The 17,379-nt window shown below is 45.8% G+C and overlaps 1 protein-coding gene across 1 annotated transcript in view; it reads right to left on the reverse strand.

Annotated features, from left to right (window-relative positions):
* The window catches only part of AOAH (acyloxyacyl hydrolase), a 110,403-nt gene that overhangs the window by 46,489 nt on the left and 46,535 nt on the right, over positions 1-17,379 (reverse strand). Inside the window, exons 9-11 of the mRNA XM_066585465.1 lie at positions 12,150-12,322; positions 9,768-9,826; positions 9,354-9,413 (exon numbers count right to left, since the gene is read on the reverse strand). Coding sequence (XP_066441562.1) covers positions 9,354-9,413; positions 9,768-9,826; positions 12,150-12,322 — 292 coding nt within the window. The remainder of the gene's footprint in view (positions 1-9,353; positions 9,414-9,767; positions 9,827-12,149; positions 12,323-17,379) is intronic.

The raw sequence follows: 17,379 nt of genomic DNA on the forward strand, positions 1-17,379 counted from the left end.
CAGTTTTGCTAATATTCCATTCAAATTTTAAATTAAAATTATTATCATTAATTTTAAAAAGAAACGTGTTTAAATCTTCCAGAGTACCTTCCCAAATAAATAAAATGTCATCTATAAAACGCCTATAAAAAGAAATTCTATCATCATAAAAAATATTTTTTTCGAAAAAACCCATAAATAAATTAGCGTAACTGGGGGCAAATTTTGTCCCCATCGCTGTACCTCTTGTCTGTATGTAAAACCCTTCGTTATAAGTAAAATAATTATTATTAAGAATAAAACTAATTGCTTCTATTAAAAAGTTTTTTTGTTTAGGCGGCATAAGAGGGTCATTTTCTAAAAAAATATGACATTGCTTCCAAACCTAAATGGTGTAAAATATTTGAATAAAGAGAGGACACATCTAATGTCACCCATATTGATGTGTCTCTCCAAGTAATATCTTTTAAAAGGGTTAAAACATGTCCCGTATCCTTAATATAAGATGGTAAATGAATTACGTATCTCTGGAGATGTCTATCAATGTATTCTGAAAGGGGGCTTGTTATAGAGTTAATACCCAAGATTATGGGTCGCCCTGGTGGTTCTAAAGTGTCTTTGTGCACCTTAGGTAAAAAATAAAAATAAGGGATCTCTGGATTTCGGTTATAGATGAATTTATATTCATCTTTTGAGATACAGTTATTTTCCAGAGCTTTTTCTATAAAAATATACAGGGCTTCTGAAATTTTTTTCGTTGGATCATAAAATAGTTTTTTATAGTAGCTTTCGTCACTTAATATTCTCATGGCTTCTCTGCTATAATAGTCTCTATCCATTATTACTGTGCCTCCTCCATTATCAGCTTTTTTAACTATAATATCCTTATTCTCTGATAAATTTTTTATGGTGATTAATTCTTTTCTATTTATATTTGAAGTACTGTTATTTCTATTGTTACACATGGTGGAAAAATCATCCAGAACACTCTGATAGAACAAATCGATGAATTTGCCTTTACTTTCAATGGGAAAAAAATGACTTTTCGGTCTTAAGTCAGTTAAGATAGGATTGCATATGTCAAAGGATTTAATCATCTCACTGTTTGATGGATGATTATTAGAGATGAGCGAACACCAAAATGTTCGGGTGTTCGTTATTCGTAACGAACTTCCCGTGATGCTCGAGGGTTCGTTTCGAACAACGAACCCCATTGAAGTCAATGGGCGACCAGAACATTTTTGTATTTCGCCGATGCTCGCTAAGGTTTTCATGTGTGAAAATCTGGGCAATTCAGGAAAGTGATGGGAATGACACAGTGACGGATAGGGCAGGCGAGGGGCTACATGTTGGGCTGCATCCTAAGTTCACAGGTCCCACTATTAAGCCACAATAGCGGCAAGAGTGGGCCCCTCCCCCTCCCAACAACTTTTACTTCTGAAAAGCGCTCATTAGCATGGCATACCTTTGCTAAGCACCACACTACCTCCAACAAAGCACAATCACTGCCTGCATGACACTCTACTGCCACTTCTCCTGAGTTACATGCTGCCCAACCGCACCCCCTCCCCCCCACAGCGCACACCAAACTGTCCCTGCGCAGCCTTCAGCTGCCCTCATGCCACACCACCCTCATGTCTATTTAGAAGTGCGTCTGCCACGACGAGGGACCGCAGGCACACACTGCACAGGGTTGGCACGGCTAGGTAGCGACCCTCTTTAATAGGGGCGGGGCGATAGCCCACAATGCTGTACAGAAGCAATGAGAAATAGAATCCTGTGCCACCGCCATCAGGAGCTGCACACGTGGGCATAGCAATGGGGAACCTATGTGCCACACACTATTCATTCTGTCAAGGTGTCTGCATGCCCCAGTCAGACTGGTTATATGCACCTTAACAGTAACCGCGTTGGTGGTAATGTGGTGGTGACTGCGGACCTAGTACCACGGTTGTATTTTGTTGGTTTTCGGAATGTGGCCAGGATTAAGTGGGCCGTGGCGGGGGGATGGTGGGGGGGCTCTCTTGTAGTGTCGGTAAAGGTGAAATTCTTGGACTGCCGCCAGACGAACCAATGCAAAGGCATTTGCCAACAATGTTTTCCCTGTTGGAGGAGGAGGGGGATGTTTTTGAGGCACTACGTGTCCTCTCCACGTGTCCGTGGTTATATGCACCTTAACAGTAACCGCGTTGGTGGTAATGTGGTGGTGACTGCGGACCTAGTACCACGGTTGTATTTTGTTGGTTTTCGGAATGTGGCCAGGATTAAGTGGGCCGTGGCGGGGGGATGGTGGGGGGGCTCTCTTGTAGTGTCGGTAAAGGTGAAATTCTTGGACTGCCGCCAGACGAACCAATGCAAAGGCATTTGCCAACAATGTTTTCCCTGTTGGAGGAGGAGGGGGATGTTTTTGAGGCACTACGTGTCCTCTCCACGTGTCCGTTCCATGTAAGCAATAGTAGCACTCAAGACAGGCCCCAGTAACAATTCTGAAGCAGCAGTATAGCGGGAGCGCAGTCTTCGTTCCATGTAAGCAATAGTAGCACTCAAGACAGGCCCCAGTAACAATTCTGAAGCAGCAGTATAGCGGGAGCGCAGTCTTCGTTCCATGTAAGCAATAGTAGCACTCAAGACAGGCCCCAGTAACAATTCTGAAGCAGCAGTATAGCGGGAGCGCAGTCTTCGTTCCATGTAAGCAATAGTAGCACTCAAGACAGGCCCCAGTAACAATTCTGAAGCAGCAGTATAGTGGGAGCGCAGTCTTCGTTCCATTTCAGTAGCCTTAGTATAGCCAAGGCACAAGTGACATTTATGTAGCTAAACTGTAGGCCAACCCCACACACCTTTCTGTACCATGAGTGCAGGCGAAGAACATAGAAATTACTATGATTACACTGTAGGTGAGGGCCCCAAAAAATTGGTGTACCAACAGTACTAATGTACCTCAGTAAAAATTGGCCATGCCCAACCAAGATGGCAGGTGAATCGCTTTGGTTAATGTGGCTTAAGTGGTAACTAGGCCTGGAGGCAGCCCAGTGTAACGAAAAATTGGTTCAAGTTAAAGTTCCAACGCTTTTAAGCTAATTGAAACTTATAAAAATTGTTCTGAAAAATTATTTGAGTGAGCCTTGTGGCCCTAAGAAAAATTGCCCGTTCAGCGTGATTACGTGAGGTTTCAGGAGGAGGAGCAGGAGGAGGAGGAGGAGGAATATTAGACACAGATTGATGAAGCACAAATGTCCCCGTTTTGGATGGTGAGAGAGAACGTAGCTTCCATCCGCGGGTGCAGCCTACGTATTGCTTACGTATCGCTGCTGTCCGCTGGTGGAGAACAGAAGTCTGGGGAAATCCAGCCTTTGTTCATCTTGATGAGTGTTAGCCTGTCGGCACTGTCGGTTGACAAGCGGCTACGCTTATCGGTGATGATTCCCCCAGCCGCACTAAACACCCTCTCCGACAAGACGCTAGCCGCAGGACAAGCAAGCACCTCAAGGGCATACAGGGCTAGTTCAGGCCACGTGTCCAGCTTCGACACCCAGTAGTTGTAGGGGGCAGAGGCGTCACCAAGGATGGTCGTGCGATCCGCTACGTACTCCCTCACCATCCTTTTACAGTGCTCCCGCCGACTCAGCCGTGACTGGGGAGCGGTGACACAGTCTTGGTGGGGAGCCATAAAGCTGGCCAGGCCCTTAAAGACTGTTGCACTGCCTGGGATGTACATGCTGCTCGATCTACGCACATCCCCTGCTACCTTGCCCTCGGTACTGCGCCTTCTGCCACTAGCGCTGTCGGCTGGGAATTTTACCATCAGCTTGTCCGCAAGGGTCCTGTGGTATAGCAACACTCTCGAACCCCTTTCCTCTTCGGGAATCAGAGTGGGCAGGTTCTCCTTATACCGTGGATCGAGCAGTGTGTACACCCAGTAATCCGTCGTGGCCAGAATGCGTGCAACGCGAGGGTCACGAGAAAGGCATCCTAACATGAAGTCAGCCATGTGTGCCAGGGTACCTGTACGCAACACATGGCTGTCTTCACTAGGAAGATCACTATCAGGATCCTCCTCCTCCTCCTCCTCCTCCTCCTCAGGCCATACACGCTGAAAGGATGACAGGCAATCAGCCGGTGTACCGTCAGCAGCGGGCCAAGCTGTCTCTTCCCCCTCCTCCTCATCCTCCTCATGCTCCTCCTCCTCCTCCTGTACGCGCTGAGAAATAGACAGGAGGGTGCCCTGACTATCCAGCGGCATACTGTCTTCCCCCGCCCCCGTTTCCGAGCGCAAAGCAGCTGCCTTTATGGTTTGCAGGGAATTTCTCAAGATGCATAGCAGAGGAATGGTGACGCTAATGATTGTAGCATCGCCGCTCACCACCTGGGTAGACTCCTCAAAATTACCAAGGACATGGCAGATGTCTGCCAACCAGGCCCACTCTTCTGAAAGGAATTGAGGAGGCTGACTCCCACTGCGCCGCCCATGTTGGAGTTGGTATTCGACTATAGCTCTACGCTGTTCATAGAGCCTGGCCAACATGTGGAGCGTAGAGTTCCACCGTGTGGGCACGTCGCACAGCAGTCGGTGCACTGGCAGCTTAAAGTGATGTTGCAGGGTGCGCAGGGTGGCAGCGTCCGTGTGGGACTTGCGGAAATGTGCGCAGAGCCGGCGCGCCTTTACGAGCAGGTCTGACAAGCGTGGGTAGCTTTTCAGAAACCGCTGAACCACCAAATTAAAGACGTGGGCCAGGCATGGCACGTGCGTGAGGCTGCCGAGCTGCAGAGCCGCCACCAGGTTACGGCCGTTGTCACACACGACCATGCCCGGTTGGAGGCTCAGCGGCGCAAGCCAGCGGTCGGTCTGCTGTGTCAGACCCTGCAGCAGTTCGTGGGCCGTGTGCCTCTTATCGCCTAAGCTGAGTAGTTTCAGCACGGCCTGCTGACGCTTGCCCACCGCTGTGCTGCCACACCGCGCGACACCGACTGCTGGCGACATGCTGCTGCTAACACATCTTGATTGTGAGACAGAGGAGGAGGAGGAGGAGGAGGAGGGTGCTTTAGTGGAGGAAGCATACACCTCCGCAGAAACCACCACCGAGCTGGGGCCCGCAATTCTGGGGGTGGGTAGGACGTGAGCGGTCCCAGGCTCTGACTCTGTCCCAGCCTCCACTAAATTCACCCAATGTGCCGTCAGGGAGATGTAGTGGCCCTGCCCGCCTGTGCTTGTCCACGTGTCCGTAGTTAAGTGGACCGTGGCAGTAACCGCGTTGGTGAGGGCGCGCACAATGTTGCGGGAGACGTGGTCGTGCAGGGCTGGGACGGCACATCGGGAAAAGTAGTGGCGACTGGGAACTGAGTAGCGCGGGGCCGCCGCCTCCATGATACTTTTGAAGGACTCCGTTTCCACAACCCTATACGGCAGCATCTCAAGGCTGATGAATTTTGCGATGCGGACGGTTAACGTTTGAGCGTGCGGGTGCGTGGCGGCGTACTTGCGCTTGCGCTCGAACACTTGCGCAAGCGACGGCTGAACGGTGCGCTGAACTACACTGCTGGATGGGGCCGAGGACAGCGGAGATGAGGGTGTGGGTGCAGGCCATGAGGCGGTAGTGCCTGTGTCCTGAGAGGGGGGTTGCATCTCAGTGGCAGGTTGGGGCACAGGGGGAGAGGCAGGGGTGCAAACCGGAGGCGGTGAACGGCCTTTGTCCCACCTTGCGGGGTGCTTGGCCATCATATGTCTGCGCATGGTGGTGGTGGTGAGGCTGTTGGTGTTGGCTCCCCGGCTGAGCTTTGCGCGACAAAGGTTGCACACCACTGTTCGTCGGTCGTCAGGCGTCTCTGTGAAAAACTGCCAGACCTTAGAGCACCTCGGCCTCCGCAGGGTGGCATGGCGCGAGGGGGCGCTTTGGGAAACACTTGGTGGATTATTCGGTCTGGCCCTGCCTCTACCCCTGGCCACTGCACTGCCTCTTGCAACCTGCCCTGCTGATGCCCTTGACTCCCCCTCTGAAGACCTGTCCTCCTGAGTAAGCGTTGCACACCAGGTGGGGTCAGTCACCTCATCGTCCTGCTGCTCTTCCTCCGAATCCTCTGTGCGCTGCTCCCTGGGACTTACTGCCCTTACTACTACCTCACTGCAAGACAACTGTGTCTGATCGTCATCGTCCTCCTCACCCACAGAAAGTTGTTGAGACAGTTGGCGGAAGTCCCCAGCCTCTTCCCCCGGACCCCGGGAACTTTCGAATGGTTGGGCATCACTGACGATAAACTCCTCTGGTGGGAGAGGAACCGCTGCTGCCCAATCTAAGCAGGGGCCCGAGAACAGTTCCTGGGAGTGTTCCCGCTCCTGAGCAGGTGTCATTGTAGTGGAGTGAGGAGGCTGGGAGGAAGGAGGAGCAGCAGACAGAGGATTCGGATTGGCAGCAGTGGACGGCGCAGAACTGCGGGTAGACGATAGGTTGCTCGAAGCACTTTCTGCCATCCAGGACAGGACCTGCTCACACTGCTCATTTTCTAATAACCGTCTCCCGCGTGGACCCATTAATTGGGCGATGAATGTGGGGACGCCAGAAACGTGCCTCTCTCCTAATCGCGCAGCAGACAGCTGCGACACACCTGGATCAGGAGCTTGGCCTGTGCCCACACCCTCACTTGGCCCTCCGCGTCCTCGGCCACGTCCACGTCCACGTCCTCTAGGCTTACCCCTACCCCTCAGCATGCTGTATTACCAGTGATTAGATTTCCCAGGCAGGAAATAAATTGGCGCAAGACTGCAGGCCAAATATAATTTTTGCCCTTTTTGGAAAACGAAAGGCCCCACTGCCTCTAGTGAATGAATTATCTAAGTTTAATAACTGTGCTGTGTCCCTGCTTATGTGTCACAGAACGTGAGGGTAGCAGAGTTATTAACTGTGGCAGAGCAGGTATTTTTTTTCCCAATTAAGGAAAGCAAATGGCGAACCCAGCAGTAAAGCGTAGCTGGCTGCGTATGATTTAGCAATGTTTTTCACGCAGCTCACACGTCTCCACAGGCGTAAGGACGGACACAGGCTGGACAAATAGATTTCTTTTCAGTTTTTTCCCACCAACAGGCAGCACTGCGTATATTCAATGAACCTGCGAAGTTTAATAACTGCGCTGTGTCCCTGCTTATGTGTCACAGAACGTGAGGGTAGCAGAGTTATTATAACTCTTGGAGAGCAGGTATTTTTTTTCCCAATTAAGGAAAGCAAATGGCGAACCCAGCAGTAAAGCGTAGCTGGCTGCGTATGATTTAGCAATGTTTTTCACGCAGCTCACACGTCTCCACAGGCGTAAGGACGGACACAGGCTGGACAAATAGATTTCTTTTCAGTTTTTTCCCACCAACAGGCAGCACTGCGTATATTCAATGAACCTGCGAAGTTTAATAACTGCGCTGTGTCCCTGCTTATGTGTCACAGAACGTGAGGGTAGCAGAGTTATTAACTGTGGCAGAGCAGGTATTTTTTTTCCCAATTAAGGAAAGCAAATGGCGAACCCAGCAGTAAAGCGTAGCTGGCTGCGTATGATTTAGCAATGTTTTTCACGCAGCTCACACGTCTCCACAGGCGTAAGGACGGACACAGGCTGGACAAATAGATTTCTTTTCAGTTTTTTCCCACCAACAGGCAGCACTGCGTATATTCAATGAACCTGCGAAGTTTAATAACTGCGCTGTGTCCCTGCTTATGTGTCACAGAACGTGAGGGTAGCAGAGTTATTATAACTCTTGGAGAGCAGGTATTTTTTTTCCCAATTAAGGAAAGCAAATGGCGAACCCAGCAGTAAAGCGTAGCTGGCTGCGTATGATTTAGCAATGTTTTTCACGCAGCTCACACGTCTCCACCGCCCGTAAGGACGGACACAGGCTGGACAAATAGATTTCTTTTCAGTTTTTTCCCACCAACAGGCAGCACTGCGTATATTCTATGAATAATAACTGTGTTGTGGCCCTGCCTATACAATTCTTTCCCTGCAGTATCAATGGAGGGTGGAATGCTCTGCAGAGGCGATTTTGAGAAGCCCAAAAAAAATGCAGCACAGCCAACAGCAGCCTGGACAGTACTGCACACGGATAAATATGGCCCTAGAAAGGACCGTTGAGGTTCTTGAAGGCTACACTCACTCCTAACACTCTCCCTGCCTATGCAGCACTTCTGTCCCTAATGCCAGGTGCAACGCTCTGCAGAGCCGATTTTGAGAAGAAAAAAAAATCCCACTGCTAACAGCAGCCAACACACAGCTATCAGTGGCCCTAATAAGGACCTTTGGGGGTCTTGAAGCCTACACTAACTACCAATTCTTTCCCTACAGCAGCTCCGGTACAAACAGCACTGTCCCTCATCTAACTCACACCGCATCTGAGGCGAGCCGCGGGAGGGGCCGACTTTTATATTAGGCGAACACCTGATCTCGCCAGCCACTCACAGCAGGGGGGTGGTATAGGGCTTAAACGTTGCAGGGGGAAGTTGTAATGCCTTCCCTGTCTTTCAATTGGCCAGAAAAGCGCGCTAACGTCTCAGGGAAGGAAGTGAAAGTAACCAGAACACCGCATGGTGTTCGTCACGAATAACGAACATCCCGAACACCCTAATATTCGCACGAATATCAAGCTCGGACGAACGCGTTCGCTCATCTCTAATGATTATCCACTTGCAATGCAAAATGCCTTTTTAGCGTGAGATTTCTGACTAGGGAGTTTAGGTCCACAAATAGGTCATACAAATCTGCCTGTTTCGATGGGCAGAAGGATAGTCCTTTTGCAAGAATTTCGGCTTCCTTCCGTAATAAAATATGCTTGGACAGATTAAATATACCTATTTTTCTGGCTTCCTGATTGTCTATTACTAGGCATTCAGTTTCGATTTTCTGATTGAGAAACTGATTAGAAACTGAACACATAAGCACAAGTAGATCTGAGCGGGTCAGAACTGAGATCACATGACCATATGAGGAGAAAGGCTGGGAGTTTCAGATAGAAAGAACTAACTAACCAAGATAATACTTGATTACTTATATATTAGTATATATAAGTATATATATTGCTACATAATGCATTTAGGATAGCTACATAATGCATGAAAAAAGAATTCACCAGAGTGGCCCTTTAAGATGATTACAAGTCAATGAGCTCTTCCGGATCTATTCTAATGCTAATGTTTGTTTTCAGAGATGGGCTGGTTATACCCTTATTATGATACCCCTTTTTAATAATAAATGTGACAAAAATGGCTTAACCCCCTAATTTGAAGGCTTGCCCACATACTTTGAGCCATGTGGTGTATGATGGCCAACACAATAATCCTAGCCATTTTAACAAAACTGGAAGAAAATCATATACTTTATGTAGCGAATCAGTCCGTCAGTACCTCTGTGGTTAGATTGTGAAGAGTTTCATTCTTGTTCATCCAACCTTCACACGGATTACTCTACAATTAGAGCAAATTACACAGAATTTAAAATTCAATGCAAAGAATAAGATTATTATGTAAATGCACTCAGGTAAAAAAATGCTCTTAGAGAAGAAAAATAAACCAATGAGACATAAAAAATAGATGCAGTTCAGTTTTCATGGAGGGAAAGATGCCAGTACTGTCATTTACAAGGTGCCATTGTGGTCTTTGACAATGAATCTTTACACCCAGTGATCCCAAATCAATAGAACAAGGAGATCATCCACTTCAGTTTTTACTGCAGCATCATATGAAAAGCTATGAAAGTTCTGTAGAGAAGAGTATGTTCTTTTCATTGTAATGAACTTGTTACGTAAACTGGTTTTGTACCTTAAGACAGCTGAGGAAGCCATAGAATTGTTCATATGTGATGTCCTTATTTAATTGTCCTGTTTGAAAGAAAACAAAAGACTAAAAAGACATTTCACTCTAGCAATATGCGTCAGGAACGCTATCTTTTCCCCTTAGGGAGAGCACCTCAACGGTGAGTGAGTGAGGAGATTTAAAAGGCCATTCATGCTATATTCATCATATGGTAATATGCAAATAAGAAAGATGGAACAATCCCTCCACAGTGCCAACTATTGGAAGGCAGCAGGAATGCTGCCTTCCAATACGTGGCACTGTGGAGATATTGTTCCATCTTTCTTATTTACTCTATCGATACTGCGCACAGGAATCACAGGGCCACCGAGCAAAACCTGAACGCAACTTAATTTCAATACACGTATCCAATTCACAGTTTTTTCAGAAATGAACAAAAGAAGCAACTTTGTGATAAATATGGATCTTTTAGGCAAGTAATGCTCACTGCTAAGGGTGGATACTTTAATGAGAAAAACATGCAGGATGGAATGTGGCCGCATAATGCACCACAAGCTGCGGTAAATTCTGCACTAAAATCTGCAGGTTTTGATGCAGAATTGAAAATGGATTAAAAGCTACCTGCAATTCTGCATCAAAATCCACAGTTAGGGTGACTACCCACCAACGTTTGTGAATTTGCTGCGTTTTTCCCCCAGGTGTCTATGGGGTGTCTCACCCTTAGAGAGCTAAAACAGATGGGCGTGTTTTAATCCCATTATGGAGCCATGAAAATCGCAACCGCATAAGGGGACAAAAAATGATACCATTGATTTCACTATCGGGATTGTCGCGTGTTAATTCTACGAGAATGAAAGGGCAGAACCTACCTTCCTGCATTTTTTTTCAAACTCGTGCGAACTAGTGCAGAGTTTAAAAACTCAAGAAAGAATAAAACAGGTCCATAGCGGCGAGCATATTAGTGCATGCGCCCAGCTCTTTTTGCCCAGACCTACAGATTTGTTCTTCAGCATAACTCCGCCCATGTGAAAAGTCCCTGAAGGAAATCAAGGCTCAATTCATGTGTAGAAAGCATATTTGTTTTATTTGTGCATACTGAAATGAAGCTGTAGTATATACACGTACATACAGTATATGGGGGCTTTTTGTTTAAATAAATACATAATAAAATTCTAGTGGCATGTAACTCTCAGTGACTTACATGGAGCCGAATAAATCTACACACAGTGACATCTCCCTAGTGGGGGCATTAGTTAAAATTGCACCACAGCCTCTTTGTGCTTCCTGATTGCTGCTGGCCAGGACATGTGACAGCTGCAGCCAATCACTAACAAGAGAAGGTCAACAACTGGGAAGTACAGAGCAGCTGTGGAGCAATTTTAAAGGGGTTGTCCCGCGCCGAAACGTTTTTTTTTTTTTCAAACCCCCCCCCGTTCGGCGCGAGACAACCCCGATGCAGGGGTTAAAAAAGATCACCGGACAGCGCTTACCTGAATCCCCGCGCTCCGGTGACTTCTTACTTACCTGCTGAAGATGGCCGCCGGCATCTTCTCCCTCTGTGGACCGCAGGGCTTCTGTGTGGTCCATTGCCGATTCCAGCCTCCTGATTGGCTGGAATCGGCACGTGATGGGGCGGAGCTACACGGAGCCCCATTGAGAAGATAAGAAGACCCGGACTGCGCAAGCGCGTCTAATTTGGCCATTAGACGGCGAAAATTAGACGGCAACCATGGAGACGAGGACGCTAGCAACGGAGCAGGTAAGTGAAAAACTTTTTATAACTTCTGTATGGCTCATAATTAATGCACAATGTACATTACAAAGTGCATTAATATGGCCATACAGAAGTGTATAGACCCACTTGCTGCAGCGGGACAACCCCTTTAAGTAATAGAAGCTCTCATAGAAGCGTTTGGGAGCTGCCGGCATAGAGAGGGAGTTTAGCAGCGCTAACCGTGTTAAATTTCCTCCCCGTCCCTTTGCCGGCAGCTCCCATAGGCTTCTATGAGAGCTGCCGCCTGATCATGGCCAAAAGATAGGGTAGGACCTATTTTTTCCAGTCCTGGTTAAAAGTGACCGCCGGAATCAGCAGAGTATGTGCTATCTTTTCCGGTGGGCCAATTTTACGCAGCTAGATATTGCCCATCAGAATGAATGCATTGAAATCCAATGCTTCAGATGGTCGCGATTTTCAGCCAACGTTTTATTGCGGCAAAATGGGTGCAATAAAACGCTTGTGTCAATAAGGCCTTAAAGGAAGCAGCGGCAGCAGTTCAGTGTTGGCCCCTCTCACAAGAGGCTCGATAGCAAAGGCATGGTCTGCTATTGTGCCAGGGATGGTGCTCTACAAGGTAGATATAATAAAATAATACATTAAGTACAGATTACCTAACGGATGATATTGATCATGTAAAGTATTCCAGAGAATTCGGCCATCTGCTAGCGACATTAGAATCACATAACTCCCTTTAGGCAAATTCATATCCAGGTACTCCAGATCCTTCATGACATTAGTCTTCATGTCCTTAGGGGCGGACATGTGTTTCAGTGTGTCTGGGGAACTAGAAAACATGAAACACAATATTTTCTTTTTCTTAGCGCTTAAACACATGGGCGTGTTTTATCCTGTTTTGAAAACGGGACAAAACTAAAGCATAGATTTCAATGGTTTTGTTTAGACTAGCGGTATTCCCGCCCATTAATAGTAGGCGTGAAAACAGATAGGACTTGCCCTAGCTTTCGCACACGTCTACGAGGAAGAAAGATAGGGCAGGACCTATTTTCCAGCTTTTTTTCTTTCAAACTCACACGCTATAGCACAGCGTTTAAAAAGCCAACTCCCCCCCCCTCCCAGTACATGCGGAAATACACTCCGCAGCGGCGAGCGTATTAGCGCATGCGCCTATCTGTTTAAGCCCTCATTGAAAAACTTGATTGTATAATTCACATTTCTATCTGCACTCCTGTTGTATTCTCTCTCGGAGGGCGAAAACAGACTGCCGTGGGTGCAACTATGCTCGGTAGCATAAAGCGTATCTGCGCCTGAACGAGGGAGATTTCTTCTTCCTCTAAGGCAGTTCAAACTCCACAGAGCACATGAGTTTGAAAAAAGAGGCGGGAAGGTAGAGGCTGTCCGATCTTCCCTGCATGATGGATTCACTAGGGGCGGGGAGGATAGGGCATGTCCTATATTTTCTTGGCCGTAGTATTTACAGCTGAGAAATCCCAGCAGTGCAAACGAAACCACTGAACTCCTATTGAAATCAACAGTTTCGTTTTGTCCCCTTATACGGCTGTGATTATCAGAAAGATACGCTCATCACTTTGAAGACTGCATTCATTTTGCAACCATTTTTCTTGTTCTAGCGCAGAGGTCCCCATCACTTTAAGCGCTAGTTATTTGCCATCCACCGTTTTAGGATACACCACCAGCGGTCATATTTTATGCCAATTTAATATTCAAATCACATCCATTTTATATTGTCATCACTGTATAGGTGAAATCTTTATATTATACTTCTTACATCTCTTATGTACAAATGTTTTCTTTTACTTAATTATTCACAGTGCATACAAATGAATTTTAAATGTGCATTGTCCAAAATATGTGACATATAGTTTTACTTATATGTATTTATTTAATTTTACCTTTTATGCATTATTTATTACAAATTGTCCCAAATGCTCTTTTTTTAATTATGCTTATGTTCTCTTGTTTTTTTGGATTTCTTTATTTTATTTTCTGTAACCTAGTCTAACCCAGCCAACTGATAAAGAGGCCTACCCCGAAATGCGTATCTGCTGGTTTTAATTGACACAATTAAAAGAGAAGTTTGATAAATCTTATCCCACTGCCTGTTAAAGATTTAATGGAGAGCAGCGCTGGACTATCAGTATTGTTTCTCCATTCACTCCATTTTGTCCACCAATTGGTGAGTCTATCTGGTCGGAAGCGCCTCCTAGTAAAATCAGTTTTCACACACATCTACATCTTCAACTCCTTGATGCTTCTGGTCCCGGATATCATACCGGGCTCCGGACCCTCACACACACCGGGTTTGCTCCACCCCTTTTCTATCTCTTTATACATTGCTTATTGGCCCTGATGTTAAAAAGTAAAAAAAAAACGGATCCCCATATAGTTTTTGTAGTGACTCACTGTATTGGGAAGCGATGCCGACTGTCCTTTATTATACACTTAAGAAAAGCGTATACTGAGTTATTACAACCTAACGGAGGCAGAAGGGATGTTCTCCCGGTATTTGCAGGGCCCATGGGGCTATATGTAGGCACTGGGAGGGCACACAAAGAGAAAGAATGCATAGAACCTTAAGGCAGCTTCACAAGAGCACATGCGCATGCGCAGTAAACAAGGTAGATTTGTTTACATATCAGTGCATGTTACTGTACTTTTTGCGCATGCAGGACATGTGTCCACATGTGCGTATGCCCCCCCCTCCCGATTTAAAAGGCTATTTAGCCTAATGACATGTAGATGTGTTCTGTTTTTCATTGAATTGCTCAGTATATGTTTCCGCGTATTTACGCACCTCCCATAGATTTCTTTTGGAGCCTTTGCTGCGCAATACACAGGAGGATAGAGCAGGACTATAGGTTTGCATACGCATGAAATGCACACGTAAAAAACGTTAAAGAGGGCGGTTTCAGATGAACACTGCTAGTCCAAAACTTGGGAGAATATAATGCTACATTCTATATAAATAAGCATTCATTACAACGGCGCCACAGTAGCATAAAAACATAAAAAGGTGCCTCGAGCTGGTAAAATAATAATGAGAGCAATTATAACAGAATTACTATGATATAAGAGCAATGATCATGCTTCCGTGTCTCTGGACATGCAGCTCTCTTGGGCTTTAAGGATATGGCACTTTTTCCATACACTTCTTGAAAGCCATTGCTTTTCTATTTTTCCATCCCTGTCGCCGTATGAGAGACGGATTTTGAGGGTGAATTGTATTTCTGAATGGCTCATTTTTGGGGTACATTTACTTTTCTGATGACACAGCTATGTGAGGGTTTGTATTTGTGGAAGACTTCTAGTTTTCCTTGGCACCACTTTGGGACTCTTTTAGCTCATTTTTTATTACATTTTTGGTAAGTGAAATAAAAAACAGCAATCCTAGCATTACATAGTAACATAGTATGTAAGGCTGAATGAAGACAATGTCCATCTAGTCCAGCCTGTCTATCCTCCTGTGTTGATCCAGAGGAAGGCAAAAAACCCCCAAGGGCAGAAGCCAATTAGCCCTTTTGGGGAAAAAATTCCTTCCCGACTCCCTAATGGCATTCAGGCTGTTCCCTGGATCAACCCCTAATAGTTCCTATCTGCCTGTATACCCGGATTAACAAATAATCTTAGATTTATAGCTTATAATATCCTTCCTCTCCAGAAAGACATCAAGTCCCCTTTTAAACTCCTCTATGGATTTTGCAATCACCACTTCCTCCGGCAGAGAGTTCCACAGTCTAACTGCTCTTACAGTAAAGAATCCCCTTCTATGTTGCTGATGAAACCTACTTTCCTCTAATCGTAGCGGATGTCCTCTTGTTACCGTCGCGGTCCTGGGTGTAAACAGATCTTGGGAGAGATCCATGTGTTGTCCCCTCATGTACTTATACATGGTTATTTGGTCGCCTCTTAACCGTCTTTTTTCTAGAGTAAATAATCCCAATTTGGATAGCCTCTCTGGGTATTCCAGTCCCGTCATTCCATGTATTAGTTTAGTTTGTTTACTTCTTTGAATCCCCTCAAGCACTGTGACATCTTTCCGGAGCACCGGTGACCAGAATTGTACGCAGTATTCCATGTGAGGCCTGACTAGTGCCTTATATAATGGAAGGATAATGTTCTCATCCTTCGCCCCTATACCTCTTTTAATGCACCCCAAGACTTTATTTGCCTTTGCAGCAGCTGACTGGCATTGGTTACTCCAGTTTAGTCTACTATCCACTAATACCCTCAGATCCTTTTCCATATCACTTTTTCCTAGCGGTACTCCATTAATTGAATATTGGTGACATCCGTTTCTCCTGCCCATGTGCATAGTCTTACATTTTTCAACATTGAACTGCATATGCCATTTTTCTGCCCAAGCTCCCAGCTTATCCAGGTCCATTTGTAGCCGCACATTGTCCTCTGTTGCATTAATTATATTGTATAATTTTGTGTCATCTGCAAATATTGATATTTTGCTGTGCAGCCCCTCTATCAGGTGATTGATAAATAAGTTGAACAGAGTGGGGCCTAATACTGAACCCTGTGGCACCCCGCTAGCGACTGTGGTCCAATCAGAGACTATGAACCATTTATTACCACCCTCTGCTTTCTATCATTGAGCCAATTTTTTACCCACTTAGACACGTTTTCGCCCAGTCCGAGCTGTCTCATTTTGTATATTAGCCTATTATGTGGCACGGTGTCAAAGGCTTTAGAGAAGTCCAGATATACGAGATCAATAGATTCTCCCTGGTCCAGCTTAGAGCTTACTTCATCGTAGAAACTGATCAGATTTGTCTGACATGAGCGACCCTTCATGAATCTATGTTGGTGAGGAATTATTCCCTTGTTCTCCTTGAGGTGCTCATCGATGGCGTCTCTCAGAATCCCCTCGAAAATTCTTCCCGTTACTGAAGTGAGACTTACTGGCCTGTAGTTACCAGGCTCACTTTTGCTCCCTTTTTTGTAAATTGGAACCACGTTGGCAATGCGCCAATCCAATGGTACTACACCGGTCTTGATAGTGTCTAGAAATATTACATATAGCGGCCTAGCTATCTCGTCACTTAGTTCCCTTAGTATCCTTGGGTGTAATCCATCTGGGCCCGGCGATTTATCAATTTTAGTCGTCTTTAGTGGCTTCCGCACCTCCTCCGACGTTAGGTATGACATATTTTGTGATGGGTTCATTTTATTCCCCTGCATCTCGTGTGGCATTTCCTTTTCGTTTGTGAATACACTTGAGAAGAAACTGTTTAGTAGATTTGCTTTCCCTCCATCATCATCAATGATCTCTCCTGCATTATTTTTTAAAGGGCCAGTGCTCTCCCTGCGAATCCTTTTGCTGTTAATATAGTTGAAAAATAGCTTTGGGTTGTTTTTGCTCTCTTTGGCGATCTGTCTTTCTGCTTCCTCCTTGGCAGTTTTAATCTTATCTTTGCATATTTTGTTTTATTCCCTGTATGATTTTAGCGCTTCTTCGCTGCCTTCTTGCTTTAGTAGTTTGAACGCTTTCTTTTTTTCATTTATTACCCCTCTTACCGTCTTGTCGAGCCACATTGGTTTCCTTTTAGTTGAGTTTCTTTTATTTTTAAAGGGAATGAACTGCTCACATGAGGTGATTAGGATCCTTTTAAACTTTTCCCATTTGTCCTCTGTACCGTTATTTTTGAGGATGTTGTCCCAATTTATGTTACCGATAGTAGTTCTAAGCTCATCAAATTTTGCTTTACTAAAGTTTAGTTTCTTTGTCGCTCCCTGATAAGGCTTCCTATTGAATGACAGCTTTTGTATTTTATGCTGATCCCCATGCATAATAAATAATGCATTTCTTTTATGGAATGGGTAGTCACTAGAGATGAGCGAGCACACTCGTCC

Source organism: Eleutherodactylus coqui, chromosome 12 (assembly GCF_035609145.1).
Source record: "Eleutherodactylus coqui strain aEleCoq1 chromosome 12, aEleCoq1.hap1, whole genome shotgun sequence".
In the NCBI taxonomy this organism is placed as follows: Eukaryota; Metazoa; Chordata; class Amphibia; order Anura; family Eleutherodactylidae; genus Eleutherodactylus; species Eleutherodactylus coqui.